Raw genomic sequence first — 21,240 nt, 5'->3', positions numbered from 1 at the left:
TTTTTTATCAAAAGTTTTTTGACAAAAAAATTTTTGGCGGGAAAATTTTTTTGAAAAATTTTTGGCGGGAAAATATGTCGGAAATTTTTTGGCGGGAAAATTTTGTTTTTCTTTTTATTGAATAAAATAATTTTCATCTAAGGGTAAAATGGTCATTAAAAATTAAAAGAGGGCATAAATAAAAATGGCCAGAAAAGAGGGTATTTTTGAAAAGGGGTATATCAAAAGGGGCATTTTTAACAAATTCTCTATGTTATTTTGAAAATTCAATATGTTTAAATATTCATAATTTTAAACTTTTTATTAAATTTAGATATATCAGTTATAAATTATAAACTTCTTAAAATTCTATAATTTACTATATATATGTATGTTGAACACATACTTTTTATATTAATTGAGTAAATATATGTTCGTTTAAAAAAATTCAAATCACAATATATGTAGGAAAATACACATTTTTATTAATTTTATGTATTATATGATGATTCACTACATTTAAAAATTTAAAATAAAAAAGATGATAGGAGAATAATATTTTTAATATGGAATAAATCTTTTAAATATCCTATATTAATTATAAAATACTATATATGAATATTTAAAATATTTTAATTCTGTTTGGTTATAAGGAATAAGGATAGTAGAAAGAATTAACTAAACTTGTTTGGATATGAATATAGCATTAAAAGACATTAAATGCGAAAACTTTTCAAAAAAATATTTTTGAGTGCTGCAAAAATATTAGTTTAGATAGGAGATACACCTAATAGAACAATACTTGGGTTCACCGTTAGGAGTGAACTTCTCCACTCACTCCTTTATAAAATAAGGAAATAAAATTTGTATACATTATTATAAAATTTAAACCGCTCTTTAATAAACCCAAACCGACATATATAAAATCTAAACCCTAACCATCTCATTTGTGAACCTAAACCAACATATATTTTCGTTCTAATTGTGAAATCTAAACCCTAACATCTCATTTGTGAACCCAAACAACCATATAATTTCGTTCTACTTGTAAAATCTTAACCCTAACCATCTCATTTGTGAACCCAAACCGACATACAATTTCGTTCTAATTGTAAAATCTAAACCCTAACCACCTCATTTCTAAACCCAAACCGACATATAATTTCCTTTTAATTGTAAAATCTAAACCCTAAGCACTTCGTTTGTAAACCTAAATCGACATATAATTTTATTCTAATTTTTAAAATCTAAACTTATTTAACTTTCTTTAATTAAAAGTATACAGAATATGTTTCCTTAATTTGATTTGTTTTTTAATTTAATTTTGATTTATTTTTTAAATGAAATATTAGATGGAAGATTATGATCTCCTTTTATCCACCTAATATCCATTTTTTATTTTTTTTTATTTTGAGGTGTGCTAAAAGTTTAATTTACATTTTTTTTTCGGGTATTCTTGCAAATTTCCCTTTTTTTTTGTGTGGGAATTTTACCAATAAAAGGAGAAGAAGGTCGAAACAAAGATATATTGTTAACCTATATCGCTCTCTCCGCGTCAATTCTCTTCTTCGACCCGATATTGTTTTCAAAGTAGTGAGATTTTTGATTAAGCTAGTTCTCTTCGTTCCTCGTACCTCGAGAGTGGAATTTGTTTTGAAACCCTAATTTCGATGGGAACTCCGGAATTTCCAGATCTGGGGAAACACTGCGCCGTCAATGTTTGCAAGCAGCTCGATTTCTTGCCGTTGACATGCGATCGCTGCCTCCAGGTCTCTTTCATATGTTTTCTTCGCTTTTGATTCTTAGATCTCGCTAGTTTCTACGATCTACAGTGTTGCATGATTTTTTCTAAATAGAGAGGAACAATGTGATTTTCTTAATCTGTGGTGAATTTTATGATTTAGAACAGGAAAATTATGAATCTCCTTTTGTTCAATTTCAGTTGCTGATTGATATATTTCTGTTCTTAAATATGTTAACAATATGAGTGAACATATTCATTTGCTTCTAATCAATCGGAATAAATTATCTAACTTTTGACACTCGTTTTTTTTTGTAGGTGCTTTGTCTGGATCATCGTAGCTATATGAAACACGATTGTCCAAAAGGAAACAGAGGAGATGTCACAGTGGTTATTTGTCCGTTTTGTGCGACAGGAGTTCGGTTAAACCCCGACGAAGTTCCAAACATAGCTTGGGAGGAACATCTTAATTCAGTTTGTGATGATCCCTCAAATGTTAAGAAGAAGAAGAAGAAGAAGACGAAATGTCCTGTTCCAAAGTGTGGAGCAGTCTTGACATTCTCTTGTACCATAAAATGTCGGGACTGCAGCATAGATCATTGCTTGAAACATCGGTTTGGACCTGATCATTTTTGTCCTGGACCGAAGAAGCCTGATTCGTTTTCGACGAGTGAAAGCACAAAAGTAGCTACAAGTGCTCCTGCATCATCATCATCGTCATCTTCAAGATCGTCTAGTCTTTTGGCTTCAGCGGAAGCACTTATTAGAAAGAAAAGATGGAATCCGACCAGGGTACGTAGAGATTCTAGATTGAGTCGGACCAGGGTAGGTAGAGATTCTGGATTGGTACGCGTCCCTTGGATGATCAGGGAAGGATTGGTTCTGACCAGGGAAGAAAGAGGAGAGATTAGTCACGAAGAAGCAGCAGCAAAATTTAAGGATTTAGAGGCATGCCATTCTCTCTGTTTATTTAGATTCCCATAGTAACATTTTGTGTCTTGTGTTTCCGTAATCTTAAATACATTTTTTATTTCGGTTTTGCCTCAGGATGCGTATCTCAAAGCTTACCACAACGCTCTACTGAAGCAGAAAGGAACGCTCAATCAACCTGAATCCTCTGGTGTCAATCACTCGGCTACTACATCCTCGGATCTTCAGGTTGGTATGAAGTCGAAACTTGAAGTGGAAAATGAAGCAGATGATAATGTTGACTCAGAAGAATAAGCTCCTGTTTCAGGTCATTTTGAGTTAACTATTACTTCATTTCCAATTAACCTTACTAGATCTAGATGATTATATGAAAACTACACATTTGTTTGTTAGTTGAAATAGACCTTTTTTAGGTTTTTAAATTATAAAACCGAAATAGAGCGTTTGCATTTCTTCCAAATACAGAAAAAGGACAAATCTCTTTGAATGTATTAATATTACAGAGCTTAATGAAGAAAGGATCTTGTATTTTATCTCCCCTTCTCCCCCAAAAAAAAAAAAAGAAAACAAAACAAAACAAAATGGAAGGAAAAGAAGAACATGCTTATAGTTTAACTATACTAGTGAGTAGTAAATGCTCCATAGAGCTTAGGTCTCATTCATCATATGTTTATGTTGTACATGTTACAAAATGTTATATACTTAACTTGGTTACTTTTCCGGTAACTTAATTTGCAGCCAAAGGAAACAACAAGGTGGACAGGAATGTGCAACCATAAGAAGAACAAGACCTATCAATAAATCTTATTTTATTCTATTTTGTGAAGATTTAAATTTTTATTTAAAAGCTAATTATGAATTTATTAAATCTTGGGTGTTTAGAGTAAACCGTAACACAGCTCAATTACTATCTTGTTTGGTATTGTAATTGCGGGTTGGTATTAAAACCCAAGTGTACATATTTACTAATCTTATCGTTGTTGTTTATTTTGTTCGACTTGGGTGTCCATATAATATATGCATAATCTTTATATTCGTTATTTAGGTTCGATCCTAATAATATAGAGATTAAAGATGTACAATTAGAAAACAAAATGTTATTTTCTGAATATAGTTATATAATGTAAATTTACGAATTAGATAGATGATTTTTAAAGTGATGTGTAAACACTGTTTTACTTTATAATTGTTCAAATTATTATATAACATAAAATGTAGAAAGCATAACAAATTATCAAAACTATTACAAATAACATAAAATATTATCTTTTCATAAAAAAAAGGAAAAGGCTAAAACCTTATAGAATTATACATTGAGAACTGAAATCAAACTAAATTACTTTAAAGTTAACTGAAGTTACATTATTTTAAAAATAAAATAAACAAGAGTTTATTAGAAAATAATTAAGAAATCTATATAATAATAATAATCTGAATAAATGTGTATGTCAACCCCTTGGAATCATAATCCATAATAAAACCCTTCTTTCACTTTCTCAAGTTTTACATTTATATCTTTTACACATCAATACACAACGTTAAAATACCACCACTCACCAAACGTCTAAATTTAAAACTTTAACATGCATTTTCGGACAAATTTCGAAGGATTTCTAGTTCTAAATTAATCAATTTAAAAATAAAATATTAGTGGTGCACTTCGATTCATCGTATAAAATTATAAATGATTCAATTAATCAAAGGTATCTTCTTGGGTGAATTTGCTCACTGACCAAACCAATAAAACCATAGAAGAAAATAACCATATATTTGAAAAAATTAGGAAAATAGGATTAGGGGTAGGGAAAATTACCAATTTAGTGTTGATAGGTGGTGGTTGATGGTGGTGATGGTGGCCGGCGGAGGTGGCCGGCGGAGATGGCCGGCAGAGGTGGCCGGAGTAGGTGGCCGGCGGAGGGGGTCGCCGGAGGTGGCCGGAGTAGGTGACCGGCGGATGTGGCCGGCGGAGTTGTCCGCCGGAGAAGATCGCCGAAGTTGGCTGTCGGAGTTGGTCGCCGGAAAAAATCGCCGGAGGAGGTCGCCGGAGATGTCGCCGGAGATGTCGCCGGAGATGGTGGCCGGAGGTGGTGATTGTGGTGGTAGGGGATGGTGGTTGTGATGGTAGGGGGTGGTGGTGGTTGAAGTGGTAAGGGTAAAATATGTAATTAATATAGAAAATATAGAGTATATAATGTTCATATGGTTAGTATGGTTAGTGGGTTAATTATAATTTTTTTTTGAGTTATACAGTGCAATTCCTCTACTTTTTACTTTGCCGACTGAAAAAGTGAGTCCGGTGTTTAATGGGTTTGTCACCAACTTTTCGTTTTCTTACAAACGAAGACGAAACCCCCAAAACAAAAAGGAGAAACAGTAAAATTGGAACTTGGAAGGATCGAGAATAATTAAAAAAAAAAGGAAGCATCTTTGGAGTTGTTGGGAGTGAGAGAGATATGGAGAGGAGAAAGGTTGTGATGTGTTGCGTCTTAGCTCTACTTGGTTTATTATCAGCTGTTACTGCCTTCGCCGCTGAAGCTACTCGAATCAAGGTTTCTTTCTTCTTCCCTTTTGTTTTCCTTTGTTCTGTTTTTCTAGTGATTTGTCTCATGATTTTGAGTGGTTAATTTCAATCTCTATATGGTGGCTGATATAGATAAGAACTCTCTAAAGAAGTTGTATTTATTGTGGGTTTTGTCTTCTTTTCTTTTTATTGAAATTCGTTTTTGCCTGAAATGCGTTTGAGATGAAAGCTTCAATCTTTGAGATATGAGTTGAATAATAATTGGTGGGGAACTCGTTGGTTTTGGGAATTTTTACCTGTCAAAGAAACAGCAATGGCTCCCCCTCATTGAACTTGTTGGCTAGTTCAATAGTTTTTGACTTTTTGTAAAGACTCTGTGGTAGAGAGTTGTTTTTTTTGGTGTCATGTTGGTATAATTTGGTAATTGCATATGTATTCATATGTTGTCACATTCCACTTAAACCAAGTCTTTATTCATAAGTATTTCTCACAGTTCATTTATGGGTTTTGGAATAACACCATGTTACATTCAGTTTATGGAACAAAGTTATAATCTTTCTTAATTGAGTTTTATATATTGGTCGATTGAGTTGAAAGATCTATGGTAGAATCAGTTAGTCATAAGGATTCTGCAGGGTATGTATGATCAATTACTCAAACTTAATCATATTCTCTTGAACTAAGTTGTTTGTTAGTAAGTTCTTGAAACTTTTTTTCTTCTTGTTGTGTACAATCACTTTTTCCCAAGCCAATGGTTGTCTCTGATTTGTTTTGTGCAACGTTTCGAACATTGTCTGAAGGTTTGTTTCTTCTCATTTTTCTCTTGAAACGACACAGAGATCTCAAGTCAAGGTTACCACCGAAACAAATTCAATAAAAAAATGCAGTTATCCAAGAAGTCCAGCTCACGATCTCGGCTTCACTTCAGCTCTCTTTCTGGTGATGGCTCAGATAATAGTCAGTGTCTCGAGCAGTTGTTTCTGTTGTAGAAAAGGTCCTTCTCCTTCGAGGTGTAAGTGGATTATCTCCTTAATCTGCTTTGTTGTTTCCTGGTAATTCTCTCATCATTTCTTGTTCTTTTGTTTGCTCTAAGTTTCCTACTTGTAATATGCTTACAACTAATGATTTCATCGCATTGCTTTAGGTTCACTTTCGTAATAGCTTTCCTTGTTCTGCTTACTGGAGCTGCACTCAACGGTGAACACATCGATGAATCAACAGATATTGTTAGCCCCTACTTTTGCTACATTGTGAAACCGGGCGTTTTCTCTACCGGTGCTGTGCTTTCGCTTGTTACTATTGCCCTCGGGATTGTCTACTATTTATGTTTGAGCTCAAGTAAGCAAAATGTTGCTGCCACAGTGACCCCGGCGAACCAAGGAGCAGGTATAGCAATGGGCCAGGCTCAGATTCCAGAGAGAGTAGAAGATCCTGTCTTTGTTCATGAGGATACTTACATGAGGAGACAGTTCACTTAAAACAGACAAGGCGTTGCTTGTGAAGCACCTTTAGGTTTAGGAGGGCATATAGATAAAAAGTGATTGTGTTTGTGATTCTTGTATGTGAGAAGATTAAAGACTATGAAACTTTGTAATGATTGCTAATGTTGTTGGAAGTAGAAAACCTTTGGACCCTAAAAACGTCACTTATTATGCATTGTGTACTTTTTTTTCTTCTTCTTTGTTTCTTTCTTATTTCTGTGAGTCAACAAACCTCAATAATGGTTATGGAGAAGTGTTCGTCTGAAACAATCTTGACCATAAACAAAAGATTGTATGGTAAGGTGACATTTTGTCATATTTTGGAAACCATATTTCTTGTAATATCTACCACCGGTCCGACCAAAGCGGTTTGGCACGTGTTATTGAATAAAAAGATTTATGCTTGTTTAGAAAATAAATTCTATCCAAATGAACCGCAAAAATGAAAAATCGTGAAGTAATATTTTACACTAGGAGCACGAATCAACATTTTTCTAAAAATTTATAATATAATAATAAAAATTATTGTTTTATTTTTTTAAAGTTATTTTGTTTGAGATAATATTTATTTTTAATTGTTATGTAAATCTATTAGTCTATTGAATACTAATTATTTTAGAATATTATAGTATTTTACTTTTAACATATTATTACAGTTTTATATTGTTTATTTGTTATATTTGCATCATATTTTGTGAAATATAAAATAGTAATTTTAATATTATAATTGTGAGTAAATAAAAATTATTAATTTATCATCTATATAAATTTAGTTTTACCAACCCGCCAATGTGGAAATTAAAACACACATTTTCATACATTGAGTAATATATCTTCGTTTTAAAAAATTCAAATCACAACATATGTAGAAAAGAATATGCATTTTATTAATCATAAGTATTATATGAAAGTTCTAAACAATTTGTAAATAAAATAAAATAAAGATGGTAGGAGAATCATAATTTGAAATCTTAACAAAATCTTCGAATTTAGTTATTAAAACTAAGTGTATTGTATACTTGGATATAAAATCTTAGTTTTTAAAATTCTGATTGGTTTATATATTTTTTTTAAAAAATAATTAGTAATTTCGTCCATAATTTATTAGAGAGAGAAAATATTTTTTAAAGATTTTTTTAGATTTTTTTAATATTTGATATGTGAGTGTTATTTATTTTTAATTTAATTATATTTATTTAAATTAGTTAATTAAGCTTAATTAATTTGTTTTAATGACAATTGAATGTAATTTTTTACACATTTTAAGGTTAGTTTCATATTTGTACTTCTCAATTAATATAGTAGGATATATGCTTGATTGTTTCAGTTTTTGATATAAATATTAACTACAATGCTTAATTTTTTGGAATGAATGAATTATTGCTTATCTAGAAATAGATTCATCATATATAACTCATAAAGAAGATAGAGGAATTGCACTGTGTAACTCAAAAAAAAATTATAATTAACCCACTAACCATACTAACCATATAAATATTATATACTCTATATTTTCTATATTAATTACATATTTTACCCTTACCACTAAAAAATACTCTCTTCCTTGTTTTTACTCTCTTTAGATCCACGCGTGTTGTTTCCTTTCAATACTACACTTTCTTTGTCTTATTTTAAAACTAAACTACTTCGGTTTGGTTTCTGAATTGACTAGTTCACTTAAGATCGGACCGGATCGGTTTTCCACTAATTGTGAGGTACGCAAATTAATTAAATTGTTAAAATATTGCTCCATTTAAGTTTTTATAATTTATATAAGAAGTTTTTCATTTACTCTGCTAAAAACCTAAAAAATCAAAGGACCACATTTCTTTTTTCGCAATATTACAAAAATGAATAAAATGGCAAATATTATTCTATCATTCGTATTTTATCCATCCATGACATATATTTCATCTTTATTCATTTCATATTTATTTATCTAACTAAAGAAACAAAAATTAGATGAACGAATGTTTGATAATTTTTTTGGTGTTTAGTCATTTTCATTTTGGTTTTATTCATCCATGACTTGTTCATTTATTATTAAACCAATAATAATAAATGATTTTTTTTGGTAATTATAATCAATACATTAAAAGTTTTTGGTTTCTCTTGAGAGCTTGACACATCAGCATTGAGAACAATTCTGGAGGTGACACAACAATTAAAACATGTAACCAATTAAATTAAGACAATTAATACAGCTCAGCCCAGTTTTTTCTTACATAGCAACATTCTGAAATATTCACTATTTCAAATTAAAAAAAAAAAACTTTGTCGAGCTTTTCTTCTGCATCGGTTTGGACGAGCGAACCGCTCGCGGAGAACAACAGCAAGCTCGATCTGATTTCCCTCATCCACCGGGATGATTAGTTTCCAGAACTGGATTTTGTTCAATTTTAGGCCTTTTATCTTTGTTTCGTTTTTAATCTTTCTAGGGTTTAGTCTTTGTTTTTATTTCCCTTTTTAAAGGGGTCTTCGTTTTATTGAATCAATTGTGTTTTCGATTCGTATTAATATTAGTTTTTTCCAGATTTTTGTTTGAGCTATGGATGATGAGATTGCAAAGTTCATTAAAAGAGTGAATCCACCAAGGTAAATTAACTTTGTTTTGTTCTTCTTCCATAAGTTATGATCTATCTTTTCGATTTTAGGCTGAGTTTTTCATTTGATTTTCATTTTAGGGTTCTGATCGATAACGAGGTATGCAAGTATGTCACTGTCATTAAGGTAATCAAAATTTTTACCGGGTTAGGTTTGGTTTGGGTAGAATAGAAGAAATGAGTATAAACATTTTGTGTTTTTTTATAGGTGGATAGTGCGAATAAATATTGAATATTTCTGGAGGTTGTTCAAGTTCTAACTGAGCTTAATCTCACCATTAAGAAAGCTTATATCTCATTTGATGGTGGCTGGTTCATGGATGTTTCCAATGTTACTGATCATGAAGGGAACAAAGTCACCGATGATATCGTTCTTGATTATATTTGTACATTAAGTAATAGCGATCATTTTCTTAGTTTATATTCAGTTTTGGTTAGTTTTGATAATATGGTTATCAACTTTTTTTTGGTGTGTGATTGTTGCAGTCTCTTTGTCCTGATGAGTCTTCTTGCTTCAGTCCATCAATGAGACCATCTATTGGTGTCAAACAATACGTTGACTTCTCTGTGATTGAGCTTACAAAAACTGACAGACCTGGTTTGTTGTCTAAGCTTTCGCTGTTCTTATGGATCTGCAATGCAATGTAGTAAATGTTGAAATATGGACGCATAAAGCAAAAGCAGCATCGGTTTTGCAAGTAACAGAAGAAGAAACCTGCTCTGCAATCACTGGTCCAGATAGGTTATCCAAAATCAGGAAACTTCTTCGTTATGTGCTTATAAGTTGACGCAGTGGCAGAAGATAATGTGAACCGGAAACCATGGTGTGTTCTGCTCTCAATGAAACTCACACAGACCTTTGCTTATAGAGATTATGATGAATGGGATAATAATGTTGATGATGAGGATAAATGTACGTGGGAGAGTAATTCCAGATGTGGATGTCTCCAATTTGCATGATTTAGATTACTCAATTGTGATGATCAAATATAAAGACATATCAAAGCTTCTTTTCGATACCGTCTTTTCTTTGACGGAAATGAAATATGTAGTACCATGTAAGAAGTACTATATCTTAATATCTTTGTTACTATTAAAGTAAGTAAAAAGTTCAATGTATTTATCAACTACCTAATTATTTATCCCCTTTTAATAAAAAGGAAGTACACAACTTAAGTTTTGTAGACTTTATAAAAAATATAAATGGTTACAAATGCATACTAATAGGTTATATATAAGATATACATTAATCATATACTCTTCATAAGATAACTCTTTATATATAGATTAGATTTGTACCCGTGCTAGAGCACGGATTGAAATTTCTTTTGTCTGTATTATAATTTCTAGGATAATTTAGTGTTGTAAACTGAGAAACGATTGTTATTATTATTATTATTATTATTTTGTATGAATATGAAAGATGTATTTTGGTGAATAGAGATCTGAATGATTTATATCAATGATTTTTAACCATAACCGGACCATCCGGTCGGTTCGATCCAACCACAATCCGATAGGTATTCCGGTCCAGGTAACCTCTAAAAACCTAACAACTAAAACCCGCAAAAAACCAGAAAACCCCGCTAAAAACCCGTGAACCAGTGGTTAAACCGGCGGGTCGGACTGGATTGTCGGTCTCAAATTAAAATATTTTATTTTTGGTCACACTTTAAACTCAAACAAAATTAAAAATAAATGTTGTTATTTATAAAAGAATCAGTTAGTTATTTTATCTAATCATTTAAAAGATTAATTTTAGTTGTTTAATACTTAACTATATATGTTTTGTTCATATATTTATAGAAAATTAGATGTTATATTCATAAAACGTAATCAAACTAATAAACTAATTGACCCGTAATTCAATCGGTTTGACTTGTTGACCCAGTGATCCGAAAGACTTCCGGTTCACCTTCCGGTCCGGTTTTAAAGACATTGATTTATATTAAAAGCTTGGAAGGTGTTAGGTCATATTTTATTTTGAAATCCACAATAAAATCTCGGAAATCATGATTAAGTGTGATTAATTATCAAGATTTTATTCCTTTTTACGCCTAACATTATATTTTTATGCCTAACACTATATATGGTGTAACAATATATGGAATAATTAAGTTTTTTTTGGAAATTGTATAAATCATTGGAATATTATCTTTAAGAGGATTCTTTGAGATATTCTTAAGTGTATTCGTAATTTCATATAGCCCACAGATTTCACCTATAACTTAACCAACCTATATTTAATATATTTATATATTTTGTAACCAACTTATAAAAGTTATATATTCTATAAAAAAATTTTGTGTACTTCCATTTTATTATACAAAAAAAAGTTGTGTACTTTCTTTTATGATTGAGAGTATATTTTAATCTCCTTTAATAATTTGGTTAACGTTGTGGTCTATCAATAAAATCTCAGAAAAATAAATTGGTAATATTGTGATTGTAGATCTTTGGAAACAACATGATTTTCCGTTTATGATTTTCGATTACAATTAAGATTTTATTTGTTACCATTAATATATGAACTATAACTTGTAACCAATTAATATATAGATTAATCTATAACCTATGTATAACCTATTTATAACCATTTATAACCATTTATTAAAATTGTAAAGTCTACCAAAACAATGTTGTGTAGTTCTCTTTTATTAAAAAGGGGATAATAAATAATAAATCCATAAATCGTGGAACATATAGATAATAAATAATAAATCCATAAATCGTGGAGCAAATATATCATGAAGATCACAACATAGTTATTTCAAATGATCTTCTTTTTAATAAAAGAAAAGTACATAACATAGTTTATATTATTTATATTATAATATAAAATAAAGAGAAGTACACAATATAGTTTATATTATAGTGATTAAATTATATTATTTAATTTAAAATTATAATCGCGGAGTTATTTCAAATGATCTCCTTTTTAATAAAAAGAAGTACACAACATAGTTTTTGTAGACTTTATATTTTTAATTAATTATAAATGATTACAAATAGGTTATAGATAGGTTATAGATTAATTCATATATTAATGGTTACACCTAAATATTGGGTGCAACCTTAATTGGAGATATTCCAAATTGATAATTGATATATTAATGGTAATAAATAAAATCATGGATCTTTCAAACTGTATTTTCAGAAGATTTTAGTCATATATCAAGTTGTTTCCAAAGATCTTTAAACACAATATTAGAAATTTACTTTCCACAGATTTTATTGATAAACCATAACGTTCAATAAAAATTAGGGCCATGCTAGAGCACATATTGAATTTTGTTTTTATATTATAATTTTAAGACTTACAAACTCAAGCACGAGTTAAATTTTTATATACTCTAGCACGGAAGCTGCTGGACACACTCTAGCACGGATTAATAATTTTATATACTCTAACACGGGTTAAAATTAATAATATAAGACTTACATAATACATTTACATTTCATGAATAATATTTACAATAAAAATTATTTGCATGAGTTGCATCTAAATAATATTATATACAATTACATATATAATATTTTAAAAATAATAAAATGTATTTCAACCTGTGCTGTAGCACGGATCCAAATCTAGTTATACTAATAATGATATGAATTAGTCACTTTCATTTCTAATGACAGACTTATTTATCTGTAAAATAAATTAGATAAAAGATTCTTGTAAAAATAAAAGATTAGTGGTGCACCCCGATTCATCATATAAAATGACTCAATTAATCAAAGGTATCTTCTTTATGAGTTATGATGCATCTAAATCTTTTTTTAGATAAGCAATAAAACATTCATTCCAAGAAACAACAATCATGTAGTTATATCAAAAACTGAAAAAATCAAGTATATAATAAGTAAACTATTACTTTAATTAGTCGTATACAAAACGGTAAATTATACTCTCTCCCTCCCAAGTTTGTTTTTGTCAAACAAGCCCATATGTTAAGTTATCGGAAGAGACTCTCCTCATCAGAGAGCCAAAAAGGTACCGATGTGCTTACATGGGAAAAACAGAAACCTCGTGTTCTTGCACATCTCGCAAGTTATATAATGTTTTTAGCAATATACGATCCTTACTTTATAAAGATTTCAAAATATCTCAATTATAGTTCAAGACTAATTTCCACCTATAGCACACAAAATTAGTGATTAGCGATAATCGCCTACCTTAAAAAAATACAAAAACAAACGCAATATCTATTAATTAACCACCTTTCTTTATACAAACCTATATACATTTAAATAAATATAGAAATGCATTATCCTTCAAACTTATTCTCATCGTCGACGGCTCGTCCAAAGATGAAATCTTTGTTGTCCTTGGTCTTTTTATGTTTGTTTCGAATAAACAAATTAGGTTTTTGCTTAGCAGAAGAAGCTCGAAAGGCTAACAACGGAGTTGGAAGCCCTGGATTCACAAGTGTCACTAGTTTCGGAGCTATTGGCGATGGAAAGACCGATGATACTAAGGTGTGCATATTACATAATAGAATCATCACACTATCAAATTGGTATATATAATCTTTGTTTAAGTGTGTATGTGCTTGCGTTATGTATGTTTTTTTATCAGGCTTTTCTTAAGGCATGGGAAGCTGTATGTAAAGGAGGAAGTAGAGGCAATACAAAGATTCTAGTGCCTCAATGGAAAACATTCATGCTTAAGCCTCTTGCATTCGTCGGTCCATGCACCTCTTCCTCTATCTCCTTTATGGTATATATAACTAACTACTTTAATCTTCTTTCTTTAATTAGTTTCAAACTCTTTGAATAGTCCAACCTTTATGTGAAAATGAATTTATTAGAAATTGACATTTAGCTTGTTTACGACCATAACTTGAACAATTGTTTAATTGATTTGGTGATTTATTTACATTAGATAAAAGGTAATCTTGTGGCACCGAGTTACACTTGGTATGCGGGAAGATACCCAACATGGATTCATTTTGACAGTATCAACGGCCTAGTTGTCACCGGAGGTGGCACCATCGATGGTCGTGGTTCTTTGTGGTGGGGCCACGTTAATAACCGCCCCTCTGTAAGTCCATTTGCAAGACCCCCACACTCAAATTTATGAACCTTGGTCAAATCGTTTATCAGTTTTTTGTTGTTTCTTACTTTGGTTTCATAGGCAATGAAGTTCAACAACTGTAATGGTCTTAGGATTTCTAATCTCCGGCACTTGAACAGCCCTCGGAGTCATGTAGGACTAAGTTGTTCAAAGAACATCGAGGTCTCGGATCTAAATATGACTGCACCCGGCGATAGTCCCAACACCGATGGTATTGACATATCAAACTGTAAAAAAGTTAACATACACGACTCAGTGATTGCCACTGGAGATGACTGCATTGCCATTAATAGTGGTTCCTCTGATATCAACATAACCGGCATTTTCTGTGGCCCCGGTCATGGCATCAGGTGAATCTTAAATCCATGATTCACAAACAATCATCATATAATATAATACACACAAAGGTAAAATAATCATATAGAGAGTACGGATTGATATTATAGTGTAGGAAGCCTTGGAGTAAATGGAGATTTTGCAACCGTTGAAGAAGTGAGGGTAAAAAACTGCACTTTTACACACACTCAGAATGGTGTCCGAATCAAGACATACCAGGTTGTCCATTATATTTCTTTTCTTCATCACTGATACTCGATCTTCTTCAGCATACTTCTCAATTAAATCCGGTTTCATGTGTGAGTGTGTTTGGTAGAACGGATCAGGATATGCTAGGAAAATCTCATTCATGGATATTAACATGGTTGCATCCGAAAACCCTATTATCATCGACCAGAGCTATCACAATGGGGGAACAAATGGAGGAAAGGGCAAGTCATCTAATAGATATCAAAATTGTCATTTGGCAAAACCAAAATCTCAGACCGGTAATGGCAAAGGAGTGAAAGTGAGCGATGTGCGTTACACTAGAATACACGGGTCATCAGCGAGCGATCAAGCTATCACATTGAACTGCGATGCAGACTTGGGATGTGTTGGTATTGTGATGGACAATGTGAATATGAACTCAGCGACAACAGGTCACAAGGTGTTTGCTTCATGCAAAAATGCTCATGGGTCTTTTTATGATTCGAAAGTAACATGTCTTAAAAAGTACTATCTATGATTCTTGTAAATATATATTTTCATGGTGAAACTGAAATCCATTCCTTAGAACTTGGAAGAATAAAAAAAAAGAAATTGGATTCTTCTCATTTTTGTTAGAAGAGAACCGTTTTAATCCGAGTTTAATTCAGTTAGAAAAGTTTAAAAGTGGATCTAAATTATTGGCTGAATAAATGTTTGATGTTTCAGTTGGGTAACTTTGCAATAAATCCTGCAGAGAAAAGTTGGGTTTTTAGGTTCATATAACAAAGACTGAAACTTTTGTGTCCACCACAGACACAAAGGAACAATAAAACTCCCTAAAGGAGGATACTTGATAGAGAGATCAAATTAAAGTTATGATTATAAACTCTGCAAGATGTTCATGGAGCAGAGCAGCTTAGCCTAATTAGCTACCTATTCCATTAACTGGAGTAAGTCCCTAAGTTGATGAGCGTTACACATGATTATATCAAACCAAGATGTTTAAAACACAATTAAACAATGTTCTCCAAGCGTAAAGCATCATCAATTGGGAAGATTTAAGAGTTAATTAAAATCCAAACGAGTACCAAATCAGAGACCAAACACAGATTAACATATATATTAAGATCCTTACAACTCCAGATCAAACATTGAAACACACCAAAAACCTAAAAAGACGACTCAAGTAGAGAAAACACCAAAGAAACTCGACAAAAACAGTAAACGACCTTAAGACGAAGAAGGAGGGCTCTTAATTGCTCTTGAGCCTCTCAACTCTCTGGTTAAGCTGCTCAATCCTAACAACCAATTTCGTGACAGAGTAAAGAATCCAGTAAAAAACAAGAGCCGAGGCGATCAAAAGCGCGTTACGCTGAGACTTCATGATTGATTTCTGGTGACGAAGATGCTCAGAAGGAGTACACGAATCGCCGTCGCACGAAGGTCTCGTCTCGTACTTCCAGTAGATATCCATAAGAAGGAATAAACAGAAAGGGATGATCGAGAGGAAAGGTTTGAGGAGATTACGAGTCACAGCAACCAATCCTTTGCGGAGAGCGTCGAGTCCAGGCATCGTCAAGAGAATCACCATGATCGCTTCTGCCGCTGCTGCGTAGCCTAATACAACCCATTCGAGAGCCATTCTGGATCTTAGGTATTGATGGATTACGAAGAAGAGGCTTTTTTAGATCTGAATCGGTTCTGATTTTGATTTTTGATTTTTCTTAGTGAGCAAGTTTAGGTCTTCTTCGATTTTTGGTACAAAAAGAGGAAGAAGATGTACGGAGGATGAAGCACGTGGCGTTTGTGAGGTGTACGCGTCTCACACGTCGAGGTTTCAATGGGCCTTATTACCTCAGCCCAATATATTGGTTTCCAATTCCATACCTCTAATCCCTATTTTTAAAATCTCTGGCTAGTAGTACAGATTACGCACCGCAAAATTGATTAATAATTAATTCCCATCTAGCATCGATTATTTAATTATATATATGTAATTTAATTATAATATATCTAATCCGATTATTTCTTGCTCAATTTTATATATAATAATTATTTTTAAAATCAAATATGTATTTTTTTAATGATATTTTACAATAACTAATGTATAAAATACATATATTTTATTTATTATTAATTTAATAAAATTACCTTAAAACTAGTTTCCGTTTAATCTTCGATTCTCTTGCTAGGCGCTAGGTTCACGCTGACTGCCCGACTAGCGCCTAGCAATTTTTAAAACAGGAACCACTCTTTAAAAACTCCCATTGGCCAAAAACTAAAAGACCACCGATTAATTAGACTTTCTTTTTTTTTTTTGTAGTTGGACTATAATTGAGAAAATCAAAGTTGTAACTGAAAATGATTTACAATGATTTAACTCCCAAGTTGACGTCATCAAACATTCATTCTTGGTTTACAAAATTACAAAGCTCAATTAAGAGGAGGGCTTGTTTCAATGTCACTGACATATAGTTCAAAATTTTCATTGAAGTCCATAATCAAGCAAAGCTCCAACAGCTCCAAAATTTTAGTAAATCACTCTTTTTTCTTTTTCTTTTTAGTTTAGTGGATAAATACAGAACGTTAATGTTATTATCATAAAATATATGAAATGTATGTAAAAGTCGTTAGTTTGTTTCCCGCATTGAATGAATAATAACGCAAAAAAGAATAACAAAAGCTCCATAAACGAAAAGATCCATGAAAATCTTAAACAAAAGAATCAGTTTAACATCAAAAGCAAGAATTATCCAATAACCAAAAAGCTAACATAATTCAAAGTCTTTATCATCGTCATCCTCTATGACAACCCAATCTTCATTGATCTCTATAGTTTCAAGAGGTTCCTTTGCATTTTGAGCTTGATCCTCAGTTTTCTTTTCGTTCTTGTCCGAATTATTTACAACATTAGACTCTTTTTCTGGCAGAGTCACATTAATCATATCCTTAAGTTTAGGTTTAACTGAGAGAGATGGAAGAATTAGAAGATTACCAGGAAACTTGGATGCTTCTCCAAATACTCTATCTTCACCACGAGTTCCAAGCTCTACATAAATCTTGTTGATTTCAGACTTGGTTACAGGAGTGGAACGTTTGCGTAAACGTGAGTAACCAAATTCATTCCATGAAATTTCTCCATCTACATATTCATCGTATCTTTTGAAAGTTTCTTTGAAATCTTCATAGTCTTTTGCTCTTGACATTTTTGTTGTTGATGTTTACACTCTATGAAGTTGATTTATTTATGGTGATTCTGAAGATCGTGTGAAATGAATTCTGTTTATATATTATATAAGCTAGAAAGTTTATCTATTTACAAAACTGATTCTTTTGTAAATATTACTCTCTCGTTTTTCCTTATTTCTTTTTATTTCTTTTATAAAATTACGATTTGATTAGTTTCTTTATTACATAATTATATTATTAGAGACCATTTTTTAAAAGCTCCCATTGGCCAAAAACTAAAAGACCACCGATTAATTAGACTTTTTTTCTTAGTTGGACTATAATTGAGAAAACCAAAATTATAACTGAAAACGATTTACAATGAATTAACTCCCAAGTTGACGTCATCAAACATTCATTCTTGGTTTACAAAATTACAAAGCTCAATTAAGAGGAGGACTTGTTTCACTGACATAGAGTCAAAAATTTCATTGAAGACCATAGACAAGCAAAGCTCCAACAGCTCCAAGACCGGCCAATAAGCCAACAATGACACCAATCGGAGGCAATCCTCCTCCTATGGCCTTTCCTGTGTTCACATCATACTTCGCAAACCTCTTCTTTGGTGCTATACATTGAGGACATACGTATGTGTCCGGCTGGAAGAAAACATCAAAAGCTTAGTTACAAATATCTAGATATAGACCTAAAAAAACCGAAAACGTTATGCAACTGAAACCAAAGTAATATAAATTGAAACTAGAAGATTCACACTCACTTGATCATCAAAAGGTTTGGATAAAGTGTATATGAATCCACAATCAAGACAAATGTGAGTAGCTCTTGTCTGCAAAAGAGAATGATATTAAGACAAATCAATCGAGTTAAGCTTCTATAAAAGGGGTTTAAGATGCAATCATATAGGAACAAAAGATTGCTACTAGCCTTCTGAGTCTCAGTTAACTTCCTTCCAAACCTCGGAGGAGCCGGACGCTTATTTAGTTTCTTGACATCAACGTCTGCACCTCTGTGTATGATAAAAAATTACATCAGAAACCAATCAAGAACCTCACACAAAGCATTTCTCCTCTAACACACATCGACACAATATGTATTTAACATAATTTCCACCATTGTTAAAGGGAGGCGAGTCCAATGCATCACAAGAAACCTCAAGTACCAATTTGTGAAGCTTAGTATTGCGAAAACTTAAAGACTTATCAGCCACAGCATTAGACCATGGAAAAATGTGATAAAGAGTTTATGTTTTCACTGATTTTCTTGTGCCAAGAATCAAAGGACACACATAATTAAACTATCTGCTACGATTTATGATCATTTCAATCTTAGAATTAAACCAAGAGAGGCAAACACATAACACTCACCTGCTAACAACAAAGTAGACAGAATCAGGTTTAGCCTGAATTGCGGTTTTAGTAAAGCCTAGCTTATCTGCAGGCCAAAGCTCATCTCCAAAGAAGCTGCTTGTATAGATAACTTGATCTCCTGATTTAAGCCCAGCTTTAGCTGCGTTCCCACCTCCTTCCACACCCTGACAAACCCCCATGATAATAAATCAAACAACATGTTTACAAGAAGAATGCCACTTCATTGCAGAGTTAGTTAGTAAAACAAAAAAAACTCACGGTGATGACAACTCCACCGCCTTGCTTCTGTCCTAGAGTCAGACCCAAAGGCTTGTCTACTTCAACCTCTATTGTCTTGGAAGCTGCTGTTCTTGCTTTGATTTCGAATCTCCTCAACCCATTTAACCCTCCGATCTTTCTCTCAGAGACAGCAAAGATCTCTGATACACTCTTCTTCGAATCTTCCAAAGACACTCCCTGAAACACAGATTTCTAAAACACACAAAGATTCATACTTTTAGATGAAGCCAAGTCCAAATCACATTCAAGAGAAATCAAACTCGACCCTCCACATTAAGAAATTCAAATTCGTTTGTAAAGAGATTGAAAAGAAGAGAGAGAGAGGAGACCTGGGAAAAGACAGAAGCAGAGGAGGAATGGAGTTTTGAAGATGGGTTTGAAGTTGAAGCAGTTTTAGTGAAGAAGGAAGAGACAGTAGTAGCTCCTGAAATCGCACCAGACGTTGCCATCTCTCTCTCTCTTTCTAATGTGATCCGAACGACGAAAGCTTGTTTGAATTCTTAGTTTCGATCTTGTTGCATGCGTTGCTTTGTAAAAGGATGATGCCTAGAGAAGTTTTTTTTGTTTGTTTTAGTGGTGATGTGTCAAAAGCTCCAAGAGATAACCTTTTCGTGGTAATCGCAACATTTTCGTGTGTTACACACGGTCCACTCTGTCCACACACTCTTTCCCCAAACAAGGATCACAAATATTTCTGAATATTAGATTATTAGTATAAAATTTCTTGATTTTAATTATATTCCTAATCCACGAAATCAATCACGTTTTCAGTGTAACCTTTGATTATTGTTTGACTTGACCATGCTCTTGTGTCTTGCTTCTTGCTTGTACGAGCAAAGGGGCAATCATGTCATCAACATCATCTATCCTTTAAATTTTACATGATGGGCTTAATTGTGAAAAGCCCGTTAGAGGTCCTATGGCCCGGTTGTTACATTCGTAGAGTTAACGGCGTCAAACGAAAACCCAAACGGGGACGTTAGATTTGATTTGACTAATCGAGATTCGAGACTACTGTATTTTCTAAGAAAGTAACGGAGCACACATGAATCGTATGGTATGGTGTGCTCTCTTTTTATGTCTCCTCCCATCTCTTCCACGCTAAATATTATTTAAACACACACACTCAACTCACAACTCACTATCCTCTCTTCTCTTTTCTCTTTCTCTTTCTCTCTGGTACTACAGAAACAGAGTAAACAGAGTGGATGGCAGCTAAATCGAAGAGCATTGTTGCTGTGGTGATCGGGAAGCACATAGTCAATTGTGTTCGTTCAGGCCCCTTCGCATCTGGTCTCCTCGCTTCTCGGTATTTCTATCTCTTCCTCTTCTTACTCACTCTCCCTCCATTGTTCTTCATTTTCATAAGTTTCGTAAATATATTGTTCTCGAAAAGAAATGGATAAGAAACTAAAGGGAAAAACGTATTTTAATTAGAACATAGACTGAATATCGCATAATAGGTTGTCTAGATTGTTGTGTTATGTCACGTACATATATGATATATGGTGATAACACAAAAAAAAAAAAAAAAAAAAAAAAAAAAAA

The 21,240-nt window shown here is 32.5% G+C and overlaps 7 protein-coding genes and 1 pseudogene across 8 annotated transcripts in view; 5 read left to right on the top strand and 3 right to left on the bottom strand.

The window, feature by feature from the left end:
- Positions 1,467–3,647, top strand: LOC104770012 (zinc finger AN1 and C2H2 domain-containing stress-associated protein 13). Its single transcript, XM_010494359.2, has 4 exons — positions 1,467–1,748; positions 2,039–2,668; positions 2,768–2,957; positions 3,389–3,647. Exons 1-3 carry the CDS (start codon positions 1,650–1,652, stop codon positions 2,942–2,944), a joined length of 906 nt encoding a protein of 301 aa, XP_010492661.1. The 5' UTR covers positions 1,467–1,649; the 3' UTR covers positions 2,945–2,957; positions 3,389–3,647.
- LOC104770011 lies at positions 4,914–6,846 on the top strand. The gene is made up of 3 exons (XM_010494358.2): positions 4,914–5,199; positions 6,009–6,223; positions 6,316–6,846. Exons 1-3 carry the CDS (start codon positions 5,104–5,106, stop codon positions 6,647–6,649), a joined length of 645 nt encoding a protein of 214 aa, XP_010492660.1. The 5' UTR covers positions 4,914–5,103; the 3' UTR covers positions 6,650–6,846.
- Positions 9,139–10,357, top strand: LOC104772315 (annotated as a pseudogene).
- On the top strand, positions 13,567–15,455 carry LOC104772314 (probable polygalacturonase At3g15720). The gene is made up of 6 exons (XM_010496945.2): positions 13,567–13,734; positions 13,835–13,975; positions 14,141–14,299; positions 14,393–14,682; positions 14,779–14,887; positions 14,985–15,455. The coding sequence occupies exons 1-6, from the start codon at positions 13,567–13,569 to the stop codon at positions 15,393–15,395; spliced, it is 1,278 nt and encodes a 425-aa protein (XP_010495247.1). The 3' UTR covers positions 15,396–15,455.
- On the bottom strand, positions 15,904–16,616 carry LOC104770010. The gene has a single exon (XM_010494357.2). It carries the CDS (start codon positions 16,497–16,499, stop codon positions 16,110–16,112), a length of 390 nt encoding a protein of 129 aa, XP_010492659.1. The 5' UTR covers positions 16,500–16,616; the 3' UTR covers positions 15,904–16,109.
- LOC104770009 lies at positions 17,509–18,063 on the bottom strand. The gene has a single exon (XM_010494356.1). It carries the CDS (start codon positions 18,061–18,063, stop codon positions 17,626–17,628), a length of 438 nt encoding a protein of 145 aa, XP_010492658.1. The 3' UTR covers positions 17,509–17,625.
- LOC104770008 lies at positions 18,370–20,290 on the bottom strand. Of its 2 annotated transcripts, none has more exons than XM_010494355.2 (6): positions 20,022–20,290; positions 19,672–19,884; positions 19,411–19,577; positions 18,967–19,052; positions 18,804–18,867; positions 18,370–18,684 (listed from the first exon to the last, which is right to left on the bottom strand). In XM_010494355.2, exons 1-6 carry the CDS (start codon positions 20,139–20,141, stop codon positions 18,654–18,656), a joined length of 681 nt encoding a protein of 226 aa, XP_010492657.1. In that variant the 5' UTR covers positions 20,142–20,290; the 3' UTR covers positions 18,370–18,653. The 2 variants fall into 2 exon arrangements, with proteins under 2 accessions (XP_010492657.1, XP_010492656.1); XM_010494354.1 differs by having other exon boundaries at positions 18,804–18,872; positions 18,971–19,052.
- Positions 20,809–21,240, top strand: part of LOC104770007 — a 2,120-nt gene continuing 1,688 nt past the window's right edge. The window contains exon 1 of the mRNA XM_010494351.2: positions 20,809–21,001. Coding sequence (XP_010492653.1) covers positions 20,901–21,001 — 101 coding nt within the window. The 5' untranslated portion in view covers positions 20,809–20,900. The remainder of the gene's footprint in view (positions 21,002–21,240) is intronic.

Source organism: Camelina sativa, chromosome 20 (assembly GCF_000633955.1).
Source record: "Camelina sativa cultivar DH55 chromosome 20, Cs, whole genome shotgun sequence".
Lineage (NCBI taxonomy): Eukaryota > Viridiplantae > Streptophyta > Magnoliopsida > Brassicales > Brassicaceae > Camelina > Camelina sativa.
The sequence above is the reverse complement of the archived record's forward strand: the minus strand, read 5'-3'. Positions and strand labels throughout refer to the sequence as shown.